Raw genomic sequence first — 8,474 nt, 5'->3', positions numbered from 1 at the left:
TAGTAGGTTCTTTAATTTATATGATTTCTTATTTACATGATATAATAACCTTTACATGTAACTGTGGATTTAATTATGGATTAATAATTTTATCATAATACTGACGAATAATTAAAAGAGGAGTATAAGAAAAAGAAATAAAATTACCTTTGGAGAAAAATGAGTTAAAATGACAGTTAAGAGAAAAAAATGTGAGTAGGCAAAATTACTCAAAAGGTAAAAGTAAAAATAGAAATATGACTAGAAAAATATTCTAATCCATTGGGTAAAGTTTGGTAATGAATGGAGGTGACTAGATAGATAAGCATTTATCCAGTTGAATCTCACTTAACCTATATAATTGAAAAGTGTCAAAATCCCCTTATTTCTTCTTTTTCTTCCGGCAGACGTCGAACAAATAAGGAGAGAAAAGAGAAATTTGATTGAAATCTTTCAAGAATCATAAAGAAAGCTAGAGACCTCCAAATCACCTGGTTCCAAAGCCAAACTTGAGAGAAATTTCGAGAAGAATACAATGGTACCCATATTTTCGTGTGGGGTTCACTGTAGAAAAATTTCTTCTTCCCCTAAGATTTCGTGTTTCATGGAAAAGATGGGTTTTGATGGAGCTTGGGGCCATGGGAGCTTGAAGTATGTTTTCCCCTTCATTCTAGGGTACATTGTGGTAAGGAATCACCTCTCTTTTCTTGTTTCCATGAAATTTTAAGAATTTTAGGTTTTGATGAATAGTGAATTCAAAATTTTAATGGTGTGATGGGTTAGAGAGTGATTTGGATATGGCTACCTTTGTCAAACATGCTTGGGATTGGTTCCCGTAAAAGAAAAAATTGTGAAATCTTCATTTAGAACACTTTGATAAATTGGATTAAAAATCAAGTGTAGATGTCTTGTATGTGTAATATTGGAGATTGAATGTGATAGATTAGTTTGGTACTAATTGTCTTCACATCTTGGAACTAGGTTGTGACCTTGTGAGAGATCGTGATTATGACTTTGTGGACACGGGATTTGTTGGAGGACATTGTTTGCCAGGTAAGCTTTCGGTCCTTGGGGTTAATCCCCCGTTTGTTCAACCAAACTCCGAGGGAGGATGGTTCTTTGATATGGTACGTTGAAAATGATTTGTTATATATTGCATGTATGTGTATGTATGTTTGTGTGCCACAAAAGATAATGTTTCCTTGTGTGAGGCAGAAGACGATGTTTCCTTATGCATAGCATGAGACGTGTTTCCTCATACATATATTGCAAGACTTTGTATCCTTACATAATGCATACTTGCTATATTCTCTTGCCAGTAGGATTTATTATCCGCACACTGCATTGATATATATATTCTGATGCATTCATGGATTTTATACTATGGTTATACCGAAAGTGAGCTTAGGGGTGGAGGATCCCTCCAAGGGTCCCTAGCTGACTGAGGTAATTATAATATCTCACCTCGCGTTATGAAAATTACCATTTCAGGTATAGGAGCTGATGGTGCTGAGGCATCGCATGGCAAAATGGCAGATGAGAGATATTACTTGACATGATTGTCAGAGTCTTGTGGATATTTTGATTTATACCTGATATATTTTATTTTGAGTTGTGTATGCTATGTATTCTTTTGAGAGCATAGGAGATGTATATGTCTTTGCATATACATATGTATGTTGGTTAGGCTGGCATGTATAGGTTTAATTATCATTACTTTTTGATAGCCACGGTGTGGTGTGGTGGTGATATGTAAACCTATTTACATTCATTTTGGTTATGCCAGTTATATGATGGAAGGGCTTAATTGCCTATTTTATACAGTAAATTGTTAATCAGGTGATAAATGCATGATGGGGATAGTCCCAATAGTCCAAGAAACAGATGGAATATCGTCCGTGATATTTAAAAATGAAAGTTGTTAAGTTTGTAATACATAACGATAAAGAGAAAACTTATTTAGTTAATTTTCGCATTAATTAAGTTGTGCATGCTACGCTTACTATCATATGAATGTTAATTAACCGGCAGCAGACGAGGCGTTACACATGACTTGATGGTTTGGGTTATTATACATTGTCAACTCATGGCTGACTCATTGCCAACTCTTGGCAAACTCGTTGTCGACTCATTGCTGATGACTCATTGTATTTTTCTTTTCTTATTAGTTTGGGTTTGAGCCCATGAATAGCTGTTGTTTTATGGGTTTTATAAAATCTATTTATATTCCGTTGTAAACTAAGTAATTTGTAACAAGTGTTTTAAGGATTTTCTAAAACCATGAATATAATACAGACAAGCTGCATACATTAGGTAATAAAGATAAATAACTCTATTATTTCTCTTTTCCATTTCTTTTTCTTATTTAGATTGTATGTGTGTCGATTTCCAACATGTTTCCCTTGCTTTCATTCAAAAATTTTAGGGACTGAATGGCTTCTTTGCCTTGTTGTTACTCTGAAATTGTTAGGACTTTAATGGCCATTTGATAAATCTTTGGTCGAGTAAAGTTGGCTTATTATGACAATAGTATTATATAATGCTTGGGTGTCTTTTTGTGACGGGGGAGTTACGAAACTCTCAAACTTCGTTGGCGGCAAACTTTTTGCACAATCACAAGTGAGGAAAATTGTTTAAGTACAATTTCTTTTTTAAAAGTGGAAAATTTTCTCCTCTTTAAATCTAGCTTTTAGCTTATATTTTTATCTTAGTCCTAAATTTATTTAATTTTTTGGACAAGATGTACCTACATCCGTTACACCCAAAATTTGTTCCCAAGTTAGAGTCACGTAAGGTTGATTGATGTTGATGTTTGTCTCATGTAATAATAATTACTGTATTAGGTTGATGTAATAGGTCATACCTACACAACCGACTTTTTTACTCTTATAATTTTTAATTAATAATTAATTATCAATTTGACTTTCATTTGAAATTAATTCGAAAATTTAACTCCTTCAGAAAACATAACACTAATCTGCCCTTGTTTGACCGTTGACCATTAAGCCTATCCAGGGGTACACCCCTCCCTACCCTGGTATTTTTTGAAATTTTTTACCTACCCGGGTAGGAAGAGATGTGCCCGAGTAGAGTTCTTGAATCAGGAAAAATGGTTGAATTAGTTACCCGGGTAGGAAGGGTTGTACTCGGGTAAACATCGAGAGTAGGGTTTTTATATAACCGAGATGCTGACAAGTTTCTTTTTCCAATTCATATTCTCCTCGGATTTATATTTCTATCAGCGTTAATGAAATCGCAAAAAATTCAAGCACCTTCTGATTACATAAAACAAAATGAAATTAGTAAAAAATTAATACAACATTACCATGTAATTGTATCCCCTAGTTTCTCTAATCTTCCTCAACTCTTCATCGTTCTCATAATCATTTGGATTCAGCTTCCAGTATAAGAGCCCCAATTCTGCAAAACTCACCATTTTTCTGCAACGTCACAACTAAGTAAAACTATAGATAGATAGAGAGAGAGAGTAATGAACTGCTAATTGGTCGATGGAAACAAATTCATTAGGGTTGCCATGGTGAGGAAGCCTTGGATCTTCGTTGCTATCGTCCATGAACCATGCCTGTCACAGTTTTTTTCATTTATATAAAAACTCTACGGTCAATGTTTACCCGGGTAGAGTTCTTGAATATGAAAAAATGGTTGAATTAGTTACCGGGTAGGGAGGGGTGTACCCGGGTAAACATTGACCGTAGAGTTTTTATATACCAGGATAGGGAGGGGTGTAGCCGGGTAGGCAGGCTTGGTGGTCAATGGTCAAACAGAGGCAGATTGTTGTTATATTTTTTGAGGGAGTTAAATTTTTGAATTAGTTTCAAATGAAGGTCAAATTGATAATTAATTATTAATTAAGGGTTATAAGGGTCAAAAAGCCCTACACAACCACATGCTAATGGACCAGACAATGCAATGGGCACAACACAAACCCAAGAGACAATCAATGAAACCCAAGCGTCTATTGGATTATGTCTCTCCGTAATGCTAATAATTTAGAATATTTTGTGTGTTTGTATAATTCTAGTTCATAACTGTTGTAAACAACTCTCCTTGTGTTTGTAATTTATGGTTTGTAACCGTTGTAATCATGGGACCAATTTTATCTCGGCTGGGTCGACTCGGAACCATGTGAATCAGTCGTCAGGCCAATTCGAGTCAAATATTGGACCAAACATATATCAGATGTGAAAATCAGTTCGAAACGGCCATGTTTCATCAAAATCAATGACCTAGTCGGATAATAAAAATCAGCAGGTTATGCATTTTTATAAAATAAAATAAAAAACCAAAGTTGTCTCGTCTTATCTTAAAAAAGTGTGGAATTCCTTTCAATTTTTTTTTATAATTTTATTTGCTAGTAGTATATTAGAGTGACCTCAAATAGATGCTTGTCTTAATAAAAAAAAAGTAGTTTACTGAATAGTAGATTAAGAGAGGTGACATATTAATTCCTTGCAAATCTTTTTTTATGGGAACGGTTGTTGGTAAATATCTAATAATTAGTAAATATGATTAGTTGAGGATACTTGGTAGAGAAATTATATTTGGTCACTTGATACTTGCATTTTCTTTTTTCTTTGTTTATTTCTTTTACAATACACTATATGTGGTTATCATATATGACTTTTTTTTATCCCTACAAAAATTATATATGTTTGCATCCCTACATAACAATTTTTAGATGTATTTGAAAAAATTTATGTATAAAATACAAGTTTTCATATACTAACCCGGGTCAAGCGGTTCAATAGGTGACCTAGTGATTGAACCAGTGACCCAATACCTCAGTCGGGTAAATGACCAAGTCGAGTATGATAACATTGCATAGGACATTAACCATACTACCATGCTTTTAAAAATTTTTACCTAAATGCCACGAGATTGAAAAACTTTGTCAAACTACCACGACTTCAAATTTGCTAGCAATTGTAATAAGTTCTGACAGCCACATGGTAGAACTAGACAAACTCGTTGTCAATGGCAACGAGTATAAAATGCCACGTGGCAAAATAAGTCAACTCATTTTCAAAAAGTCATAATTTCTGATTTGGGTGTTTGAATCGGATTTTTTTATACTAGTAAGTTTTTGAGATCTAGGCATTAGAAGGATTAATTTTTAATGTTGGAAAGTGAAAATAAGAGTAAGAATTAAACAACGTCATTCACAGAGATAAAATATGTCAAATGAGATCCAAAAAAAATTTACTATAAAATTTCTAAAATTTTTGTTATCTATCTCAAAACTATAGATACAACTATTGTTTCTAAAATTTTGTGCTAGGTATAATGGTATGTGACTTCAGGAAACATGTCATGTTATAAATTATACTCGCTACAAATGACAACGAGTTTGAAAGTGTGATAGTTTGAAAAAAATTTCCATCCTCGTGGCGCTCTAGTAATTTGTATTGAAAAACGTGACAGCACGTTTAATGTCCCTTGTAACCACTGTGGCAGATGTTATATTGCGATCAGTTAATGAAATAAGTTATGAACAGTTCAATAAGATTCTAACTCCCCTTCTCTCTTTCTTCTCTTCCTCATATTTACAGGGTTACAAATATTTGTCATGATTTCATGTAAATATGAGAGTGATATACACCCAACTTAATAAATTTGCATGAGACCTTATATTGGAAATGCAACACGCTACACATTGAAAGTGATTAGCTGATTTCTCCTAAATTTCTTACATTTTGGTGGAATATTGCAAAGTAAAGCCTAATTAATGTTTGGCGCACTAATTACGATGAGTGGGACCTGGTTGAAGAAAAAGAAAGATTCCTACTTTACAATTATATATATATATATATATATATATATATATATATATATATATATATATAGAGGTTAGGCTTTTGGCTTAAATAAATTAAGTCTATTAAATTTTCAAGAATTAAAAGAATAACTAAAATAATATTATTTATTATTCAAAATTATTAAAATAATAATTTTATTTATTTTATTTAAAATAAATAATATGATATAAGTCAGTCTGTAGGCTTATAGGTCAACCTGTAGACTAATAGGCCCGATAAATACAAAAAATCTATGGCCTGCTTTCTAAATAAATTTTTTAAAAAACCTAAGCCTATTTTATTTTACTATTTGTAATAGTCCAAATTTGACCTAATCTAAGTTAGGTCATACGTCTCTTATAGATCGGCCTAGCACATTTACGCTCCTATATACCACCCTCATGATGTGTTTGGTACAAGAGAAATTTTTTGGTGACCGGGAATCATGATTAATGGGAATTCAGTAGAAATTGAGTTTACTTGGAATCTTACGAAAGATGTGTTTGGTTCGCCAAAATATTACCGGGAATACTTGGTAAAAATTACTGATTCCATATTTGGTTTAGAACGAAATATGACTTGGAATATGAGGTTATTTTACAAAAATAACCCCAAACTATTTTTACTTTTGTAATTGATAGATTGGGTCTAGATTTTTATGTGTATTGGGGTATTTTTGTCTCAAAATTTATTGTTGTGTTTTCCCTTTACTTGGTATTCTGATTGGTATTCCGAATTACCATATTATTTTTGGTAATCTGAATAGTGACTTTTCTTTATAAATCAAATTACCGGTAATCCTTGGATATCCGAGAATCGTAATTTATTCCTTCTACCAAACGTGGTAATTACATTTACCAAAGAAGGATTACCGGTAATCCTCTCCAAAAACTTGAACCAAACACCCCCTCAAATTATATAACGTATGGCATCTAAGCTCCTCGGCATCAAGGAGAGATCTAACTTCGAATTGCAAATTTCCCATTTGGGATCTGTCCAAAAAATAAATAAAAGATAAAGCAAAACCCAGGTATTGTAAGTTGTAACGTTAATTTGAACTAAACAACGGTGTTACTTCTGTTTTTTTATGTGAAAAACAAAGAAGGAATGTGGCTTGCATTTTCAATGCAGATCCAAATATTATTATAATGGTATGTTAAAGTAGATGAGTTAAATATCACTATGCTCTACCAAAAAGTAAACCTTTCCTTCTAATTAAACACACAACTACAATGAAAGATAAATATAGAGAGATGATAGAAACATAGAGTCAGAGGCGAGATTTAGCACTTGAAAGATTTTTGAGGATCCTGAACCAAAAGCGAATTATAGTTTTAGGATAGCAGTTCTTATGAGGTATAATCAAGATTAAAATGTTCTGCCTGCCGTGTGAAGATTAACTAATAGTGGGGTGTAGTTGAAATATACACACATATATAAATATTAAGCAATGATGAGTAAATCTAATAACTCAGCTTAGGTAATTCGTAATTACAAATGAATATATTTCAAAAAGAAAAACCCGGATCCCTTCAAGATCAGATAGAAAAAGTTGTACATTTTGCAATTTAATTATACCTATAAAATCTGAACAGGGGATCTGAGAAGTAGACTTGTTCTGATGTCAGCTTTCTTCAAAAGAATCGCCATGCTGCTTGTGCCAGCAAACTAACATGGCTACACACCGCCTCATGATGTAAAATCTGGCTTTCTGTTCTTTGGCTATATTGGTGCATTTCCTTCCAATAGAGGGGTTCTTCTGTGAAAAGCTTCTAGGAAGATTGCTTTTGGATGTAGAGGAACTCTTTTGGGAAAAGCTCCTTAGGAGAGAAGAGTTTGAAGAAGAGTCTCTTGTTGAGCAACTCCTTGAGAATAATGATTTGGTTGATGTGGTTGCCTGGCTGGTCGAACCTCCTGCTTCCTTCTTTGATACCTTCCACTTTTCATCCATGAGAAACAAAGGAAATGTGATATATAGCAAGAACTACCTAACACAGTGTGTGTGTGTGTGTGAGGGGGGAAGGTGAATAGTGATAGGAGAGAAGGAAGAAAGATGGTAGTAGTGGGATTGTGCCGAGTATAAAAGGATTCATAACGAGATAATAAAAAATTCTTAATAAAATTTGATGTTATTATGAGCTAATGTAAATATTAAATATACATATCAGATTTCTATAGTCCATACTCATCATTCATTTATTTATGAATATGGGTTTTATTAGTAATTTAGACAAGGGTTTAGTATTTCTTAGGAGATAAATTTATCTCCGACATATATATAAAAGTGTATGAAGATCATGTGGGTTCATGTGAAGAGAAGAGAGGGAAAGAGAAAATATGAGTCGCACACACTTTTATGTATGTATAAGAGATGAATTTATCTTCTACCAGAGAAACAATAAACCCTTTAAACAAAGATATGCTGAGATTTGAAAGTAGAAAATATTGTGCTTTTGGTTGATATGGATGGCTTTGGGACTGATAAATGAAATCCTGTCCATTGAATAGCTACGAATAAGCTCTGATTCTTTTCTAGACATACATCTTGTACGGTTCTAAAATGGGCAATCAATTATTAAGATCGTTAACTGTAGTCTGTAGACCAATGTTAGCTGGTTCTCATGTGGAGGGTTGTGTGCCTTGTGCCCTGTACGAGCATCTTATGGATGGAGCTTCAAA

At 33.2% G+C, this 8,474-nt stretch overlaps 1 protein-coding gene across 1 annotated transcript; it reads right to left on the bottom strand.

Moving 5' to 3' along the window:
- Positions 1–7,419: 7,419 nt before the first annotated feature.
- On the bottom strand, positions 7,420–7,746 carry LOC133311439 (small polypeptide DEVIL 9-like). Its single transcript, XM_061512495.1, has one exon. The coding sequence runs from the start codon at positions 7,744–7,746 to the stop codon at positions 7,420–7,422; it is 327 nt and encodes a 108-aa protein (XP_061368479.1).
- Positions 7,747–8,474: the final 728 nt, after the last annotated feature.

This window comes from Gastrolobium bilobum, unplaced genomic scaffold (assembly GCF_033153095.1).
Source record: "Gastrolobium bilobum isolate Gb01-03AN ecotype WA unplaced genomic scaffold, APGP_CSIRO_Gbil_v1 utg14925, whole genome shotgun sequence".
NCBI classification, from domain to species: Eukaryota; Viridiplantae; Streptophyta; class Magnoliopsida; order Fabales; family Fabaceae; genus Gastrolobium; species Gastrolobium bilobum.
This window is presented reverse-complemented; position numbering and strand designations above follow the sequence as displayed.